The sequence below is a fragment of the Pelophylax lessonae genome (assembly GCF_965119305.1).
Source record: "Pelophylax lessonae genome assembly, chromosome: 2".
Lineage (NCBI taxonomy): Eukaryota > Metazoa > Chordata > Amphibia > Anura > Ranidae > Pelophylax > Pelophylax lessonae.
In genome coordinates this window covers 359,284,014-359,304,779 of record NC_138769.1, presented here as the reverse complement: position 1 = coordinate 359,304,779, position 20,766 = coordinate 359,284,014, and the positions used below count along the sequence as shown (strand labels likewise).

General features: G+C 45.4%; 1 protein-coding gene across 1 annotated transcript; it reads right to left on the bottom strand.

Moving 5' to 3' along the window:
* Nucleotides 1–7,347: 7,347 nt before the first annotated feature.
* SMIM12 (small integral membrane protein 12) lies at nucleotides 7,348–20,255 on the bottom strand. The gene is made up of 2 exons (XM_082244389.1): nucleotides 20,179–20,255; nucleotides 7,348–8,036 (listed from the first exon to the last, which is right to left on the bottom strand). Exon 2 carries the CDS (start codon nucleotides 7,978–7,980, stop codon nucleotides 7,705–7,707), a length of 276 nt encoding a protein of 91 aa, XP_082100515.1. The 5' UTR covers nucleotides 7,981–8,036; nucleotides 20,179–20,255; the 3' UTR covers nucleotides 7,348–7,704.
* Between the last annotated feature and the right edge of the window lie 511 nt (nucleotides 20,256–20,766).

Genomic DNA, 20,766 nt, shown 5'->3' with positions numbered 1-20,766 from the left:
ATTGAACAGAATTGGAGGGGCAACAACATGCGAATCGCCGTCTCTCAGAATGAGTCTCGTTGGATTTATGAGCTCTCAACCCTACAGCCCAAGGGTATGAACATTGACATGGATATTAATTGTTTTATTTCAAATCCATAGATTTTATAGAGTTTTAAAATTTAAAATTTTGTAAAATTTAACTTCTTTGTTCAGCCACAGTAATTTTAGATTTTAATATAATTTTAATCATTTATTAATAAATTTCCTCGATTTATAAGTTAATATATATTATGTAACATCATATCACAATTTTTGTAATCCACATTATTTATAATTTATAATAACAATATGAAATTTTAATATTTACTTAATAAAATATAGAATTCTAATAAACAATAAGAAATTTTTATGACATTAGAACCCCCATAACACTAATATTGATTAAATTTTAAAATAATTTTAATTATTTCATTAAATAAAATTTATTATTGAAAAGCATGAATATATTTATATATGTGCCCTATTTATTTTCCATAATATAGCATAAAGTATTTATATATGATATGAGAAGGTAATTGCTAAAAAGATAGAGGAGTATGGTTATAAAAACTTGAGTTCCGCAAAATAGATTGTATGTTTTGAAATGCATATTAACACTGCGGGGACACGGAGTTACTTCCGGTTTCCGGGTAGATTTTTTAGGGCGGAGATGGGCGGAGTGTAGAGCGGCAGCCTGGGTATTTAAGACCCGTGCTAGATGTGTGACTCCACCTCTCAAGATGTCTAGCCAATGACGAAACGCGTTAGGTGGAACGCACGTCGTGACGTCATACGCACTCGAGTGGAACGCAAACCGGAAATACCGCTCTCCACTTCCTGAGTCCATACATATGACGGTCCTATCCGTTTGTCTGTATTGTTTGGATTGACCACGTTTTTACCTCACAATTTTTGCTGTTTATTTGAACTTTGGATGAGCATGCCACCTTTTTGAATCACCTGTTGGAATTTTTATGGATTTTACCATTGTAGTGCATGGGGTGTGTGAATAAAACATTGGAAACAATACCACACTATCCGCTTTTTATTTCCCCGTCACGGCTTGTGATTGGAGGTGACTTAAAGGTGGGGCACATTCCAAGGTTGGGATCGTGGCTGGAGGAGACATACCCGAAGGTGGAAGTCTAACCCGCAGTGGCTGCAAAGACCCAGGGAGAGCTATCCGAACCGGGAAGGATCTCGTATTAAGCACAGATGGTTCTAATGTCGTAAGACATATAGAACCCACAGCATCTGGTGAGTGGGCATTTCATTTATTTTTCACGGTGAAGGAAGCACCAAGAAATCAAGCAACAAGCACCAGCACTTTAGTCATCTTAACCTTTTTGGACTTTTTTGATTTAATATTTTATTTTTTTGGCACATTGAAAATTTTTTTATCACTGCACACTGTGAAGGACAATATTTATAAGTGGTTTATTCATTTATCTGCTTATTTATCTACTACCTATTTATTAGTGTATTTATTTGAGAGCATCATATATATATATATATATATACAAGTTTAGCACTATTGTAAGTTATTTTTCCCACTAGGGGACACTGCAAGCGCTATAGTTATCACTATTGTGATCACTATTGTGATCACTTTCTTTTCATCATTAGCACCCGCACTTTACATAGCAGCTGCAATTAATTTATTAATTTAATTTATTAATTTAATAATCACTTTATTTATCCACACATATATTTATTTATTTATACGAGATTCTGTTTTAATCTCCTTGGCGCGTTAATATATACAAATTGTATATATTTCTTTCCCAAATTGTACATTGTACTGCTTAGGCACAGGTAACACTTTTAGATGTTCCCTATGACAAATGTTCACTTTTTTAGTTCAGGTCTGTTTTAAAGTAAACCTAAAATCTATGACTTTAGTCTTTCAATCTGCCTGCCTCTGATAACCCTAAAGCTGAACTCTAGGTAGATGTAAAAGACAAATTAATGGAATACTGTAACCGTTAATACATAATGAAATGTATTTTTTATACAAGCGGTGTATATACCTGAATTTGACCTGATATCAGCCTCTAAAGCCCCGTACACACGTACCGATTGTCGGCCGTAAATATTCGGCCGACGACCGATTGGCCGATTGTAGGCTTGTTAGTATGATGCTTCCGACAGCCGACAGCGCACTTTCGGCCGAAAAGAATCTGTCGTGCAAGCATTAAAATTTTTGTTGGCCAACACCAGAATGGCCGATTGTTCGCCAGTCAGTACAGATTTCGGCCGACAGACAGCAGATTTGCAAGACTGGGCATGCTCAGAGAAGAAAAAACACAGGGAAAGTTAACCATCACATGACATCACTTCTGCAGTCGGCAGACAAAATTCTTGTGCAGTCTTTTGCACTTTTCAGCGGAAAGGACAGCCATGGACAAAAGACGGCCGATGATCGGTACGTGTGTACGGGGCTTTACAGTCCATGTATGCAGAACTTGAATGCGAGGGGAGGAAGAACCAGCACAAGGAGCTAATCAGTTCATGTGCAGACAAGAAGCATGCTGATAGGAAGAGAAAGCAGAGTGACAGAGAGATGAGCTCATCACTGTGCTGCTTCTCCTTCATTATCTGGTAGGAGGTTTGGCAAGGGCAACCTGGGCTCAGAGGAGGTTGGTTAATCAAAGTAGAATTCCAGGTTTATTATTACTTTAAATAGATCTTTTAGGCCAAGGAGGCCCAGACAGTTTTTTCATGACTTAACAACTATGGCCGTTGGTTGTGCTGTAATATAGTGTTGTATCATTAGTTACATACTGTACAGTTTGAAGCTCTGTGTTCCAAAAGCATTATGGGTGACTTCCTGTCTGCAAACGAAACTACATAGAGTTGGACTAAGTGCCAGTTCACACATATGCTATGTGGGAATCCTGCGAATCCACTGCAGGTTCCTGGATCGCACTCGACTCACAGGCAGTTCACACTACCATATGCGAATCGCTGGGGGTGTCAATACAAAGGTAACGACACAGACAGATCAGTTTGCAAATCGCAGTGCGAACTGTCAGTTCGGACAGGAATCAGATCGCATAGTTGTGAACACCCATGCGATCCGATTCTGGTGCGACTTTGGTCCGAATTCACAATGCACAGACATCGCACGTGATTGGCAGAGAAATGCGCTGCGAATCACATGCAATGTATGACATCGCATATGTGTGAAGTACTTCTCTGTCCCTTAGAAGAAGCCTTGTAATTTTATGAATAAATACAAGGCTTCATCTGATCCGATGTGGAGAGGCAGGGGGATATCACGATTTCTGCCTCGGCCTATTGTAGGTCAGAAGGCCGGTTACTGGCAGGATCACCAGGTGACGATAAAGAAAAAAAAAAGTTTTGATATATTACATTTTTAGTATTGGATTTAGATACACTTTAGAGTGTATGTCTATGCAAAATAAAAATCAAAAACATATGCACATCTTTGTGATACATGCAGAGATGGACTACTACAATACTGTAATCTAGGAAGGAAGAACTGGGTAGGGCTGACAACAACCCTTGGCATTTAAATGCAGCTGAGTCAGCTCAGCTGGCTACATGAAGATAAGAGTTCACTGGATTTCTGGCAGGATCGGGTATTTTAGGTCACTGACCTGGAACAAGTCTGCAGATAAGAAGGTATTAAGAAAAGTCACAAACTTATTTACACGCTTGTTCTGGGCTGATTCGTAAAATACTGAAGCTAACCCCAACCCCTATGTTTCTCTCATGCTAGATTTACTTTAAGAGCTGAGCATCTGTAGAAAGCCTTCCATGAGGAAAATTTGATGGGTCAGGCTGTAGTGCCCTTTACACCACAAAAAACCTCCTCTAGATCTGTTCTGGATGCCTCTCTGCATGTGTTAACGCATTTTTAATGCGTTCTGGTGCGTTTTTGTTGTTTTTTTTAAGCGTTTCTGGATGCATTTCGGGTGCTTTTTTTTTTTCCTGGGTTTTTTTCACTGTACTGGGGTCCGGTGCATTTTCTATGCTTTTTAGTGCCAGTTCACACCACAAAAATGTCCTCCAGATCTGTTCCAGATGTGTTTCTGCATGCAAGTTTTTAACGCTTTTTTATGCCTTTACTGCATTCCAGCACAGTTCTGCAGGAAAAAAGCAACATGTTGTACTTATTTTTTCTGGAACAGAAAAGCACTGTACTGGTGTGAACTATGCCATTGGAACCCATATCATCTACTTTCCATGCTCTTTTTGATGCAGATAAAAAGCACTGCCTTGCATGTGGTGTGAACGGGAATGCTGGTGCCTCCTGTCCCTTTAAAAGGTATCAGATCCCAGAAGGCGGAGGTCGGCATTTTGGTCATATGACCGTGGCAATTGGCTGTCACAGAGGTCATATGATCAGAAAGCTCCCGAACCCAAGTAGCGATCAGGAGCTTTCCGTTACATGCCAATAACTGTGCCGTGAGAGCGCAGGTTGAATGCTCTTGGCACAGCATTGTTCGTACTTTAGTACCCATATATGCGGCCTCACAGCTTTAAGGCCCAACCGCCGGCGTATGCATATGGCCGGCATGAAGAAGTTAAAGCTGAACCCCTGGTAAATATATAAATACACAGCTGAAAAACATACAGTATCTCACAAAAGTGAGTATGTCCCTCACATTTTTATAAATATTTTATTATACCTTTTCACGTCACAACACTGAAGGAATGACAATTTGCTACAATGTAAAGTAGTGAGTGTACAACTTGTACAACAGTGTAAATTTGCTGTCCCCCTCAAAATAACTCAACACACAGCCATTAATGTCTAAACCGCTGGCAACAATAGAGAGTACACCCCTAAGTGAAAATGTCAAAATTGAGCCCAATTAGCCATCCCCCTGGTGTCATGTGACTCGTTAGTGTTACAAGGTCTCAGGTGTGAATGGGGAGTAGGTGTATTCAATTTGGTGATATCGCTCTCTCATACTGGTCACTGTAAGTTCATCATGGCACTCTCTGAGAATCTGAAAAAAATAATTGGTGCTCTACATAAAGCTAGCCTAGGCTAGAAGAAGATTGCCAAGACCCTGAAACTGAGCTACAGCAAGGTGGCCAAGACCATACAGCAGTTTAACAGGACAGGTTCCACTCAGAACAGGCCTCTCCATGGTCAACCAATGAAGTTGAGTGCACATGCTCAGTGTCATATCCAGAAGTTGTCTTTGGGAAATAAACATATGAGAGTGCTTCCAGCATTACTGCAGAGGTTGAAGGGATGGGGGGTCAGCCTGTCAGTGCTCAGACCATATGCCGCACACTGCATCAAATTGGTCTGCATGGCTGTCCTCCCAGAAGGAAGCCTCTTCTAAAGATGATGCACAAACATTTTGCTGAAGATAAGACTAAGGACATGGATTACTGGAACCATGTCCTGTGGTCTATGAATAGTGTTGCGCAAAAATAAAAATCACTGTGAATTAAATTATCTAAAAATATTTGTGTCTATCCTAATTTATATAAATTCCAACTGTTTAAAGCATAAATGATGTAGTGCATACCATATTATATAAAAACCATTCAATAAATAATATATGCTCAGTGCTAAATCAATAATTGACGTAAATTAATACATTATTCAATACATCAAACTATAAAGTGCTGAGTGCTGGATCAATATTGGTATATCAATTTTTCTTAAATTACTGCAATATGTGCTTACTATGTCCTCTCATGCAATGTGAAAGATTACAAATAAATGTGGTCAATCTCAAATGCAGTCCATAAAGTGCTTAAAAACTATTAGTAAATTAAAATGAGTCCATAGTGAATAAATAGTGCCAAGTGCTTGTATATAGTCCTCCGATTGTGCTCGGGCCACCAAGTGTGTGGCTGTGTTCCCAACCAGTGTGCGTGACCGATGTGTCACAAAACCTTGTCACACCGTGCACCCCCTTGTGATTGGGCGCTCACATTAAGTAAGGGATATATAAACCCAAAACATGGTCAGTGGTTCCTCCTCAAGTTCACTTCTCCTCACTTCCACTTAGACCCAGATAGTTCACTGGCAGCACCTTCCTACATGTATCTCCGACTCTCCAAAGGAGGCGATGTTGTATACCATGTGGAAAAATAGCTCCAGATAGTGCTTATACCTTTTAAAGCTGTTTATCTGCAGTATTCCCTTCTCTACAGCTTTTCAAAGTGCAGAATTTATACAGCTACACTATTCATATAATTATTTAGCACTGTGCACTTTCTGAGGAGTGAGGTGTTTGCAGCAATATAAAAATCTAGGATAGGGGGGTAGCTCGCAGGACTTAATATACATGTCCTGTGGTCTGATGAGACCAAAATAAACGTATTTGGTTCAGATGGTGTCAAGCGTGCGTGGCGGCAACCAGGTGAGGAGTACAAAGACAAGTGTGTCTTGCCTACAGTCAAGCATAGTGGTAGGAGTGTCATGGTCTGGGGCTGTATGAGTGCTGCCGGCACTGGGGAGCTACAGTTCATTGAGGGAATCATGAATGCCAACATGTACTGTGACATACTGAAGCAGAGCATGATCCCCTCCCTTTGGAGACTGGACTGCAGGGAAATATTCCAACATGACAACGACCCCAAACATGCCTTCAAGTCGACCACTGCCTTGCTAAAGAAGCTGAGGGTAAAGGTGATGGACTGGCCAAGCATGTCTCAAGACCTAAACCCTATTGAACATCTGTGGGGCATCCTCAAACGGAAGGGGAGGAGCGCAAGGTCTCTAACATCCACCAGCTCTGTGATGTCATCATGGAAGAGTGGAAGATGACTCCAGTGTCAACCTGTAAAGCTCTGGTGAACTCTGAATTGTGTGTTGAATTAATTTGAGGGGACAGCACATTTACAGTTTTACAAGCTGTACACTCACTACTTTACATTGTAGCAGTATCATTTCTTCAGTGTTGTCACATGAAAAGATATAATAAAATATTTACAAAAATGTGAGTGGTGTACTAACTTTTGTGAGATACTGTATATCTGTCCATTTAGTCCTGAGATTTGCACAACCCTACGAGACAGCAATGCCAAGTTGGAGACTATTCTCTGCTGAAGTTAAAACTGAACTCCTGGCAAAAATAGGTCTTCTTTTGCAGTGGGGGCTGTCTCCCCACTGCAAGGGTTAATTATTCATTTTTGTCTAGGGGAGAGATGAAGGGAGATATAATGACCTAATCCTCTGATCCTCCCAGCACAAGACTGGTTTATTAATATATCACATCATTGATTTCCCATCACAGACTGGACATCTCTATTTAGGAAGAAGATATTTATATTTTTATCATCACATATTACATCTTTATTTAGAAGACAAAAATGAATTTTGTTCAGTTCATGTGGCCATGCAGTGAGTGAGCCCAACCAGAAATACATTTTGAGATACACAACATTCAATTTATGTATTAAATAGTTTTGATATAAGACTCAGCATGGGCAACAGAAGCAAAATCAGCCAACAGCAATCCATTTTTAGGGGTGAGAAAGTTTAGAGGTGAAAGAATTGAAACCAAAGAGGTAAAAGGATTCTGCTGGAGGGCCCATCAAGAGGAAATATATTCAGTATCATAAAGATGCACCATCAGTCTTTATAGTTCTGGACTGAAGGGGTGTATACAATGTTCTTCCATCAAGTCTCTGGTACAATCAGAATAACACCTAAAATTAGAAACTGGGAGGAGTTTCATATTTTTAGCTTTTTTCCGGTCGATTGCGGTTAAGGGCAGCTTTGGGTGTAAATTCCAGTTTTTCCTTCAGACTGGTGACTTGAGTGAGATCCCGTCCTGCAGCCTCCTGTAGGATTCTTTCCTCTCTTTTTTCTACAATGCTCTGTTCTTCTGTAGTTTGTTGTGGGGTTCCACGAACAAACCATTCCAAGTGATATCCAACAGCTCCCACCACGAGTGCCACTGGGAAGGTAATGTATGGAGCATACGTCCTTGCTGCAGTCATTATCAGAGGCCACATTATGGCTCAGATAATCGCAAAGCTACTGTTGTAGAAATAGAGCTTCAGGTGACAGCCTGCAGTAATCAGGATGACAGAAATGTTTAGGATTACGATGCATTAGTAATAATACATATAACAAACAAAGTAATTAAAGTGGTTCTAACGGCTGAAGGTTTTTTAATTTAAGGCATTCTATGCTACAGCCCCCCTAATACTTACCTGAGCTCCTACCAATCCAGTGATTTGCACGAGGGGACTCTCCCTCCTCATTGGCTGAGAAAACAGCTCAATCATAGCTAGACAGCCAATGATAGAGAAGAGGCAGGGCCAAGCTACGTCTCTGCATCTGAACAGACACAAAGCAGCGGCTTAGGAGCGTGCCTGCTTGGATGTCCCCATTGCAAGCTGCTTGCTGTGGGGGAATTCGACAGGATGGAGGGGCATGGAGCACCGGCAGAGAACCCAAGAAGGGGAGGAGAGTATGACATGCTTGTTTTTTTTGCCTTTAATATCACTTTAAGCACTTCTAAAATGAGATGTTAGTTTTAATAATTTTCACATGTATAGGTTTAAAGAGCTCATCAGAGCTAAAAAAAAAAAAAAAATTAACTGGTTGTAAACTTTAGGCGTGCTATGTATGCCCAAAAAAAGGTTATCAAAGCACACAGGGTATACAAAGCATGCTGTGTCTCCCAAATTAACAGCCAGGACTTGTGTATTACAGTAGTAATTGGAGCTGCTGCAGACAAAAACTGGATTTTTGACTTACCGAAAAAAAACGTTTCCCTTAAGTACATTGACAGACGCAGTTCTCTCCGATTCATATCAGTAGGGTAATACTGCCCCCTACAGGAGTAGGACACTAGACAAAAAAAAGTTCTGGCTACACCTATGGGCAGTCCCGGAGGGTACACCCTCTCTCTTCCTGCATAGGATGTCAGTTTTGTATCAAAGCAGTGTCAGAAAGTAATACCAACCCAACTCAAAATAGAGGGGCGGGTACCGCGTCCGTCAATGAACTTAACCACTTATCGCATATCGACGTATTTATACGTCGGGTAACTTTGCGGGGTTATACCGGGATGATGCCTCTAGCTAGAGGCATCATCCCGGTACCGTGGTTAACAGCCAACGGTCGGCCTTCCGTCTCTAACGACCGATGCGGCTCGGGAGCCGCTCGATCGTTACCAGGGTGAGCGGGAGGGGACGCCCCTCCCGCCGCCTTCCGTGACTTTGCTCGGGGCTCCCGTCCCACCGGGAGCCCCGAGCACCCAGCCGGCACGTCCGCCGGCTGGATGGAGTCGCGATCAATGCCGGAAACGGCTTTGTTCGGGTCTCCAATGACGTAACACGGAGGCGGCGTCCATGACGTCACTTCCGGGTTACTGTGCTGCAAAAAGCGGCAAATTTAAAAAACGGCTGTATGCAAAAAGGGCGTTTTTGTCGTTTTGCATACATGGAAGTGTAGTGGAGGGGTCTAGGGTCTTTTAGACCCTCGATCCCTCCATAAAGAGTACCTGTCACTACATATTGGTGTCACAAGGGATGTTTATATTGCTTGTGACAGCAATAAAAGTGATCAGATTTTTTTTTTTTTTTTTTTAAAAACCTGTAATAAAAAGTTAAAAAAAAATAAAATAAATAGGAAAAAAAAAAAAAATTTAGCTGCCCCCGTCACCGTTAGCTCGCGCACAAAAAAAAACGTATACGGAAGTCGAGCCGCGAATGAAATCGCTGTTCAAACCACACATGTGAGGTATCGTCGTGATCACCAGAGCGTGTGCAATAATTTAAAAAAAAGAGCTACACTCTAACATTAAACTGGTAACCGTTAAATAAATTTAAAGCGTGGCGCAATTTTAAACCGTAACATGTTGGGTATCTATTTACTCGGCGTGACATCCTCTTTCACAATATACAAAAAAATGGGCTAACTTTACTGTTTAGTATTTTTTAAATGCAGTGAAATGTGATTTTTCAAAATTTTTCCAAAAAAATGGCGTTTTAAAGACCGCTGCGCTAATACCGCGTGACAAAAAATATTGCAATGACCGACATTTTATTCTCCAGAGTCTTTGCTAAAAAAATATATATAATGTTTGGGGGTTCTAAGTAGTTTTCTAGGAAAAAATACTGGTTTTAACTTGTGAACAAAAAGTGTCCGAAATAGGGCTGGGGCTTAAGTGGTTAAGAGAAAAGGATTTTACGGTAAGTCAAAAATCCAGTTCTCTCTATCGTTCATTGACAGACGCAGTTCTCTCTGATTCATATCAGTAGGGTCGTTCCCAAAGCAGTGCCATAAAATGAGGGGTGGGAACAGCAGAAAAGAACAAGTCCCCAAGGCCAAACATAGCCAACCAAGCAACATAGGACTCATCAGAACAAAAGATGAGGCCCACCTGAAAACAAACAGTAAACACCCTCAAGGAAGGCCAAAAGCCTTCCAAACAGCAGCCAGCAAAAAACCTTGCGGCCGAAAAGATGCATCTGCAGATGCCAGCACATCCACCTTAAAAAACGTGGCAAAGGTGTGAACAAACGACCAGGTAGTCGTCTGGCAACCTGAAGCACAGATGCCTGTATGGCAAAAAGCCCAGGAAGCACTAGGCGCCCAAGTAGAAAGCGCCAAAACGGGGAAAGGTAGGACCTGACCCATAAATGAAGAAGCCTGCACCACCAGCTGTCCGATTCACCTGGAAATAGTCGCAGCAGACACAGGCAGCCCTGTCCTTGGGCCATCGGTGAGCACAGAGAGTGAACCTGACTACGGGAAGACTCAGTAGTCGCCAAGTACCCCTCGAGTGCCAGAACTGCATCCAGAGTATGCAGCGCACATTCCGTAGGATGAGGGGCTTAGGACACAAGATGGCAACACAATGGCCTCGTGCAAGTGAACACCAGAAACCACCTTCGGAGGAAAGGACGGATCCGGACGAAGTACCACCTGGCCCTATGTACCAACATATAGGGAGAACGACAGGATAATGTCACCAGTGCCGACACCCTGCGTGCAGAGTGACAGCAACCAAGAAGGCCACCTTCTGCAATAAGGTAAGAAGGGGATAACCTCGATACTCGCAAAGGAGGGTCTGGAAGAACCGACTGCACCAACCAAGGTCCCCAGTTGGCGATGGAGGTCACACCAGAAGAACCAAGTGTCGCACCCCCAGGAAAATGTTACGCACCAGGGAACGGGTGGCCAATGGCCTGTGGAATAAAAATTACCAAAGCTGAAACCTGACCCTTGACAGTACTCAAGGCCAACTATTGATCAACCCCCCCCCCCCCCCCGCCCCCCGTTGATGGAAGCCAAGATTCAGCCACTGAGTAAGAGCGAGGGGGAGCCCAAGAAGACTCACACCAATACGCGACTTTCTCATATGATGAAAAAATCATCACAGAAGACGCTTCCCACGCTTTACGCAGGGTGGGAATCACCGAAGCAGACAACCCTCCATCCTTTGACACCTGGCTTACAACAACCAAGCCAGCGACTATAAAGCCGGACGGGAGATCAGCCCCAGAGATAAGAAACCTTCCCTGAGAGGCAGCCTCCGAGGAGCGTCAATGGCAATCCTGACCAGGTCGGTGTACAAAGCTTGGCGAGGCCAGTCCGGAGCCACGAGAATGACCGAAATCCCTTCCAGCCTCGATCCTGCGACGGATTCTTGGCAGCAACTGGAGAGGATGAAAGACAGACAGCAGCTGACACTGACCTCGGCCCATCCATGAGCACTCTCGCATGACCATGCCGACGTCAGCCTTGCGCAGGTGACCACGCCAAACTTCTCAGCATCGTACATGTTGAACCTAGCAAAAGTTCTTGCCCATGACAGAACCCATGGTGCCACCATTGCACCCACCAGAGGGTCCCGGGAGCGTGCCACGACCTCTGCACTATCCTGTAGATGTGATGCCAACAGGACCACGTCTGGAGTACCCCCAAACGAAGGCACAACTGCTGGAACGACTCCGGATGAAGGGTCCATTGCCCTGTGGATCACTCTCAGCCCCAGGACAATAAGCGGTAACCTGGATCCTCCAGGGACCATACTCCTGAAGCAGAGAACCTGCCAAAGACTCCTCCCCACCCGGACAAGCTTGCATCCGTGGTGACAATTGTCCAGTAGACGGGGAGGACGGATTCCAGAGCAAGACTCCCCGGGCATCCGGCCCAGCCGGATCCACAAGTCCAGAGAGTTTGGATTCCAGTCGCCTTCGAGAAGGATTGCCTCCTGGGGGATCCCCAAGAGGGATTGAGCGAAAGGGACAGTCTTGAAAAAAACAACACCATCAGTCCCAGAACTCGCATGCAGGTTCGAAGGGAAGACCATGTGTGGGACAGCAACAGTCGACCGCAGTCTAAAGTGCCAAGAGTTTTGACCCCGGAGGGAGAGACACCCTGACCGAGGACGAGTCCAAATTCAGGCTCAGAAAGTCCAGTCTCATGGAAGGAACCAGGGATGATTTCTGAAGGTTCAGAACCCACCTGAACTCCACCAGAGTTCTCACGGTAACAAACAACTTCGTTGTCAGCATCGTAGGGGACTCCAAACGTAGAAGCAGAGCAGCCAGGAAACCAGGGCCGATACGCCCCGCTGCCACAACAGCGCCAGAACCGGAGCCGGAGCCAACACCTTTGTGAAGACCCTAGCAGCATAAGCGAGACCAAAGGGTAGCGCCACAAACCAAGAGATCCTTCCCCGCGGCAAAAAACTGAGAACCCGTAGCTGTCCAGAACATAACAGGATGTGAAGGTAGGCAGCTTGATGTCTATTGAGGCCAGGAAGACCCCTGATGTAGAGAAGCCACCACCGTGCGAACCAATACCAACTTGAATTTGTGATATGCACGGAACCATCAAAGGACCAGTAGGTCCAGCTTGTTGAACCAGAGCCTTAACTGCCCCACAGAGCGCCCGTAAGCGATCCGGAGACAGCCGTACATTGGAAGGGAAAAACCTTACCGGAAAAAAACGGATCGAAACTCGATCTTACAACTGGACCGCATGACCTCCTGAACCCAGTCAGCCTGGGATCCAGGCCAGCCGCAAGTCCTCCACTGGCAACTTCCACCAACCCCACATATGGGAGAGGAAGCACCTTCAGGCTGAGTAGGCCTTGTCCGCAGGTCTGGAAAAAAAAAAAAACAATTTCATGTACGCCAGACCAGGGTCATCTGGAACCTACGCGGAAGTCTGGAAGGACTTCGCCACATCGATTGTCCCGAGGGACGAAGAAACTGTTTGTGAGCCGAAAGGGAGGAACCCCGACTGTGATGAAGGTCCTCACCCTTAACAGCCTGTGGAAGAAAACACTCTTCCCCCCCATGAGACTCTTACATAATGTCATCCAGGGCAGCGCCAAACAGGCGATCTTGAAAAGGGAGATCCATTAAGACCTTCTTAGAAGTTTGATCCGCAGACCAACACTCCGGTCAAGTAGACTCCGGTCAACCACCGCTGTAAACGACAAGGTGACTACACAAGGGAGCCTCGACCAGTGCAGCATCGCAAACAAAATGCAGCCCCTGTGCCACCTGGTGCAACATCTCCCCCAGGGCAAGAGGGACACGCCCCACACCACGTCACGGCGTTGGGACTCTGCCCATCAGGCAGAGTCTGCGTGGCAAGGGCAGACATAAACACTTTTCCCAGTGTGGCTACGCCAGAGAGCACAGAGCGCAGGCCACAGCCTGCGCCATCCTATCCCCCAAGTCCTTAAAGGTTGGAAATTCCTCCACCGGAACAATGGTAGTCCCATTCAGCTAGAGACTGTATGTCCACCAAAGGTGGAACAGTCCTCTGTAGCAGAGACTCCCCCAAAAGGGCAACGTCTAACGGCCGCTTAGACACCCCAGGGGAACGTCTCAAGACGGTCCCCTCCTACATGAGCAGCCAGCAAAAAGAGCAGCTCCAGGTGGCATGTGAGTGAAGGGGTAGGGGTAGGTGGAGAAACGCTTTAGCGCACCTTCACCCAGGGCCAAATGTGTCCTGAACTGCCGAAAAGGCATCGACGGACAGTGGAGATCCGGAAGGCCCTGCGGCCTCCGTGAGGGGGTCAGGTGGGAAAAATGGCCTGCAGGGTCCATATTGAACACATATTGAATACATAAAGGGAATCAACTCAGTAAAGGAGGAGAGCATATTTAAAAGAAGAAAAACTACCACAAGAGGACACTGTTTTAAATTAGAGGGGCAAAGGTTTAAAAGTAATATGAGGAAGTATTACTTTACTGAGAGAGTAGTGGATGCATGGAATAACCTTCCTGCAGAAGTGGAAGCTGCAAATACAGTGAAGGAGTTTAAGCATGCATGGGATAGGCATAAGGCTATCCTTCATACAAGATAGGGCCAGGGACTATTCATAGGATTCAGATATATTGGGCAGACTAGATGGGCCAAATGGTTCTTATCTGCCGACACATTCTATGTTTCTATGAACCTGAGGAACCCGCCAGCAAATTTTCAAAAAAGGCATATTTTTTTAAACGGCCCCACAGCACTACAGGGCCCCCCGGAGGTCAGGTACGTACTAACGGACCCCCACAGAGAGGGAGAGACCACCCTCGTGACAAACTGTCCTCTAGGCACTCCCACCGACCTCCACAGCAAAAAATCTACAGCAAAACGTCGAAAACGGGTGTACCAAGATAGCCGCCTCCATAGAAGCAGACAGAGGCTACAACAAAATGGCGGCCCCGTGCGGGAATCGCGGTAATCGGGACCCCCCCAAACGCCCATCCACTTTAGAAAAACCCCACCAAGGACGCCCCCCTGCACGATCGTTGAGCGCCGTGGACGGCGCACTCCCCCGGCCCCCCAATGCGGCCTGCACACTAGGCCCCAGGCTCAGGTAGGCCCAAAGAGTGCCCCATGTGGGGGGGGGGGGGGTAGGGGGGCTGGGGGAGGTTGAGAGGAGAGGGGAGTCACAACAGGACAGAGGGTAACCCAGGAGTATGAGGGTCCGACCGTCCCAGGGAGAGGGCCCGCGTCCGCCCCAAAATCCACCAGGGAAGGGGGCACCATCTCTTGACAGGACCCCCACGCCACCGGAGTAGGGAGGCTGTCGGCCAAATAGGAATGCTGCGACATAAGCCTCGACCCTGTCGTGTGCGTCCTGGCGAGACATTTAACTTGCGGGGTCAGTCCCCGTCCAGTGGAACTATGTTGCGGCCAACCCAGCGCGGAGCTAAGGCCTGCACGCGCTCGATGGCCAGACTTTAGATCAAAGGAATGAACTTTCTGTAAGTGAGGGTAGTTTAAGGCCCCTTTCACACATACGGACCGGACCGTTTGTCTATTTCTCATCCATCCGTTGATGGATGAACAACGGACATCAATGCATTCTTATGGAAAAACGGATGACAACGGATGAACATCCTATCTAAATAAAAAATCCTTTTATCGGGGGATAATAAAACCATTCTCAGTTTAATAATGCCAATGAAATTTAACAGGGTTTTTGCTTACTATACAATTCTGTTTCTCATTGTTAAAGAGTAAACTGCATTAAAAATAAATAAATCGGGCCCCGAGCAGTTTAAATCATATGGTACTAGTATGCATCGCATAGTAGCCCATTATGACAGACTTACCTGAAAACGAAGCCCTCCATCAGCGTGCTGTCACCGCTGAAGGTGCTTCCATCTTCACCTGGTCTTCTTCCTGGGTTTGCGGGCTTTGGCGATTATAAATGGCTGAGTCAGTAAAGGGTTGCTGTTTACGGCACAGCTCTGAAGGAATGGCATTGATGGTATCCTGTTACTTCAGAACCCATGCACCAGTGACTTCACTGGCTGCATCTAAAGTAAATATCTCCTAAATGGCGCACGATTAGGAGATATTTACTGTACCTATAGTAGAGCTGCACGATTAATCGTTAAAAAGATTGCGATTTCGATTCACCCCACCCTCACGATCTTAAAACAGCATGTCCTCCATTCTTAGGCCTCTTTCACACGGCTGTCATCTGCTGACATCCGCAATCCCATAGACATACATTATGTCCGTATATCATCCGCAAACGGATGGGATAATATGCGGACATACGGACCGGATGACACAAGTGTCATCCATGTCCGTAAAAAAAAAAAGTGACTGAAGGGACGACAATAACGGAGCGCCCGTGTGAAAGAAGCCTTACAGAGCTGTTCTCTGCTTACTCACAGCTGTCAAAAAAAAAAGAGCCTACGCAAATGTTTATCAACATTGTTAACCACTTGCCGATCGCCGCACGACTATTTACAGCGGCAGTCGGCCCCTCACAGGCAAAGCGACGTAGGTCTACGTCGCTAGCCTGTGAGGCTCTAGGGAGCGAGCGCACGCGCCGCCAGAGGCGAGCTCCCGCTCGGTCACGGACCCGATGTCCGCTGGGCACTCGCGATCGTCCGTTACACCGGAAGAAAGGCAGGCGGCTAATGTAAACAAAGCCGCCTGTCATTCTTCCCTGTGTAAGAATGGAGATCATACGGTTCTGCTATGTAGGACCGTTGATCTCTGTTCTTACACATCAAGCCACAGCCAATCACAGTAATAAACACGCCCCTAGGGACACACTTAACCCCTCCCTCACAAATAAAGTTAACCCCTTCACTGCCAGTGTCATTTTTACAGTAACAGTGCATATGTATAGCACTGATTACTGTAGTAATGTCACTGGTAACCCCAAAAGTGTCAAAAATGTCAGTCAAGGGTCCGCAATGTCGCAGTCCCGCAAAAAAAAAAAACGCAGATCGCCGTCATTACTTGTTAAAAAAAAAAAAACAATAAAAATGACAAAAATCTTTCCCTTAGTTAGTAAACGGAATAACTTTTGCGTTTTTTTTTTTTACCAAACATATGTAGCATAAAACAAATTGGCCTAAAATGTTAAAAAATTTTGATTTTTACATTGTATTTTTGGGGAATTTCATATAAAAAAAAGTGAAAACAAAACGGATCAGACGAAAAACGGATGTAAAACTGACAAACTGTCAGTTTTTCATCCGTTTTTGCATTGGTATTGGTAGTGGATGTAAAAAAAATGGATGAATACTTCATCCATTTTGACGTGACTGAACTGATGAAATGTGTGAAAGGGGCCTATCCTCTTAAAGACTAAGCCTTTTTCTTACACTTGTTGCTTACAAGATAAAATCAGTAATTTTTGCTAGAACCCCCAAACATTATATATATTAGGGCTGAACGATAGTCGATATGATATCGAATATGGTTCTGCGGGCGTGGGCGATATTCATATCGCCGAAGACACGATATTTAGTATAGGCAGGGAGAAGTCGGGACTTGGGGGAGGAGGAGGACTCACAGTGATTACATCCGTCCCATGTTCCGTGAAGCTCCATTCTCTGCCTATAGATAAGCTCCGCACACCGGGGGCCAGTGTGGGGGATGTAGTTCTTTGCTCCCCTGTTCCTCCACTGGTTGGCGCCTACAAAGACTACATCTCCCGGCATCCCTTGCGCCTTATCAGCTGCCCTGCACACAGACAGACAGCTCCAGCGGTGTCCTATCACACCGGAGGGGGATGATGTCACCTGCAGGCTGCAGCACGCAGAGACAGTTCAAATAGATCTCCGCGTATGAGGAGCCCGGGCAGGATTCATGAGGGACCCGGCATGCTCAGGTGAAAGAGACCCTCCCTATGCTAGGAATGGCTGTGCTGGAGAACACAGACAGTACACACTGCAGGGGATGCTGGGGAGACACTCAACCAGCTTATGGGCGTGACAGCTATGTGGGGAGACTGCTAATACTCGGTGCGGGGTGCATGGAGGGTGTTCCATTGAGAAGAGCAGCTTGCTGGGTGGCTGGAGCCTCCCATTGATCTGCAGTCACTGGTCTCACTGGACACAATGGGGGCAACTACTGCCTTCCTTTCATTCTCCTCCATTCATACTGTCATCCCACTGGAAGCACGGCGCAGAAGGCTGTGTTGCTGCCTGCATGCCCTGCTGCAATACTTCATGATTTCCATCCATTCTCAATATTGCAATATATATTGTTGAAAAAAAAATATCGCAATATATTTTTTTTCCAATATCGTGCAGGCCATATATATATATATATATATATATATATATATATATATATATATTTTTTTTTTTTTTTTTGCAGAGACCCTAGAGAATAAAATGGCAATCATTACAATCTTTTATGTCACACTGTACTTGCACAGAAGTCTTTCAAACGCAGTGATTTGGGAAAAAAATACACTTGAATGAATTTAAAAAACTAAACAGTAAAAGTTAGTAATTAGAAAAAACTGAATTCTGTGTGTCCAAGATCTAATTAGACACTTTAATGCCCCATAAACATTGGGTGTTTAGCTTTGGTACATGGGGCTAAAGCATATCACTGCAATCAGGAGGAACAGGTGCCCTGTTCAGCTTTGCTGCCAACAGCCAGTTAAACTCTATGAAAGTATGAGCTGTTGCGGCTAGCAGGGCACCTAGCAGTACTTATGTTTAGCATAATGTACATACACCTAGGGATGAATGCCTGGAACCCATGATGATTTTTATAGTTGTGCGCAGCCTATTGCATTAAGGCATGCACCCCAAAGCTCAAACACATATTCCTTTCTCTGCAGCCTAAGCTGCACTGGCCAGTAAATAAATAGGAAGTGTTCTGTGCTGAGCAGTTTCCGGTTCATTCACAAACTGAGGCATAGTAAACATAGTTTTACTATGCTTCAGTTATCATTGAACAGGGTGTGTTCACTTAGAAAAGGAAGGGGCCAGTAATTGACATATCGATTAGCCCCCTTCCCCCACTTTCCATCCTGAAACATCCCCAAAGCAGCTAGGGGGAGAGGAGAGAAGGGAAGGGAAGCCAGCAGCACTTTGGTGTGGGGCACAACGTGAGGGGAAGCCCGGGCAGCAGGGGAAATCGGCAATGCATAAAAAGTGATTAGGATGTGCCCAGACACACACCTTTGACACTTTAAGGCCCCTTTCACACGGGCGATCCGATCCGCCTTTCGGTTTTTCAGGCAGACCTGATCGGATACTTCATGCATCCCTATGGGGCAGCGGAGACATCTCCGCTGACACCTGCTGCTATCAGATCCTGTCTGTGAAATCCGAATGCATGGAAAGCCTATTTTCCATCCGTCTGGAGGATCGGATTGGATGAGAACGGAAAGGTGGTCCGTTCTCATCCAATCTCCCCATAGAGGACAGCGGGGATCTGACAGCTCTGTCTCTGCACACAGAGCGGAGCCGGAGCGGTCATCTGCCTGCTCAGCGGGGGGGAAAAAAAGAGGATCGATCCCCCACTGAGCAGAACGGACTCCTTTGAGCGGTGCGCCCGTGTGAAAGGGGCCTTATTCAGGGAATTCCTCCTGGGCAAATACTGCACTAAATATAAGTGCTGCTAGGTGCCCTGCTAGACACAGCAGCTGCCACCCTCCCATAGAGTTTGACAAGCTGCTTGCAGCACAGTTGGGGGCACTTGTTCCTCCGGATTAGGAATGGGCTTGGGTGTGTTTGGGATCCCACCTGCCCGATTCTGTCAGGAAGCTTACACTGCATACGGCTAATCACAGGTACTGAGACATTTCCCGGTCAGCAGCTGCACAGACCAGGAAGAGTCTTATGGGCCATACACTATAAGATTTTCTGAAGACTTTTTCCTTTAATTTACCAAAACCATATAATATGAGGTCATACCTAAACACTTTCAATGTGTATGCAATCCGGCAGGCCCTTGCACTACAAAGAAAGGTAAATCTGAAGGAAAAAGTCTTCAGAAAATCTTATAGTGTGTATGGCCCTTTATTGCCCCGGATTAGCGGTGTGCAGTGCCAGTTTCCTGGCAGGTGGGATCCCAAACATGCCCGAGCCCATCTCTACTCCTGATTGCCACAACCTGCAGGAGTCCCATGCACCAAAGCTAAACACACAATGTACATGGGTGACTACACATATGTAAACCCAGCTAAATGCAGGAAAAAGTCATCTGGGAGGCATAAAGCAGTTTCTACTTCACTGATCACTGCAATTAGAAGAGGTGAACACAGGATTGCCAGTTCTATTAGTTCTGCCCGTTTGTAATCAGCATAGGACAGGTCCTTCGTAGCTATGTGCTAAAGTCTCCTCAGGTTGTGGATGGCATAGTCTGCACAGCTTGTCACGTCCCTCCCTATGTGCTTTCTAATAAGTATAATGATCACACACTTATGTACAGTCTATAAAGTAATACTCAGCCTCCCTTACCTAAGTGACATTGAACTCACGTCTACTTCCCAGCCACTACAGAGACCCGGAAGTGATGTCAGCCGAGGAACAGGAAGTGGGAGGGGTATGCACGGAGTGAACTCAGAGCCCGGGAAAAAAAAACTTCCATTTCATCGTCATTCTGTTCCTCCTAATAGATTGGATAGGACGAGGTGCTATAAGAAGAGAGGGGAAGCACAGGCAGTACGTCAGGGAATGCTGGATGCAGACACAGATAGGTGCAGTGTAGACAGAGATAAGTGATAGGGATGTACTGTTAGCAATGAAGGGTGCAGTGACGTTGGGGTTGCTGGGTGAGAGGAATTAGATAACAGGGGGTGCAGTGTCAGTGTTATGGGGTGGTATATAGCTGTGGTAGAGTACACATGATGTAATTGCAGGGGGATAGTGTAGGGTTGCCACCTCATTCCTTTAATCCAGGACACATGTTAATTACACAGGTTCTGAGGCTGATATAATGCACCTTTATTATGTCCGCTCTATAGCTAAAAGACGGCTACAGCGTGGACCTAAATTGCCGGGAAGGCATCTATTTACATCTTCCCGTGCATGAGCTGCCTGCACGCT

What these genes read in the sequence shown, in the direction of transcription:
- SMIM12 (XM_082244389.1), bottom strand. Translation starts at nt 7,980, where the DNA reads ATGTGGCCTCTGATAATGACTGCAGCAAGGACGTATGCTCCATACATT.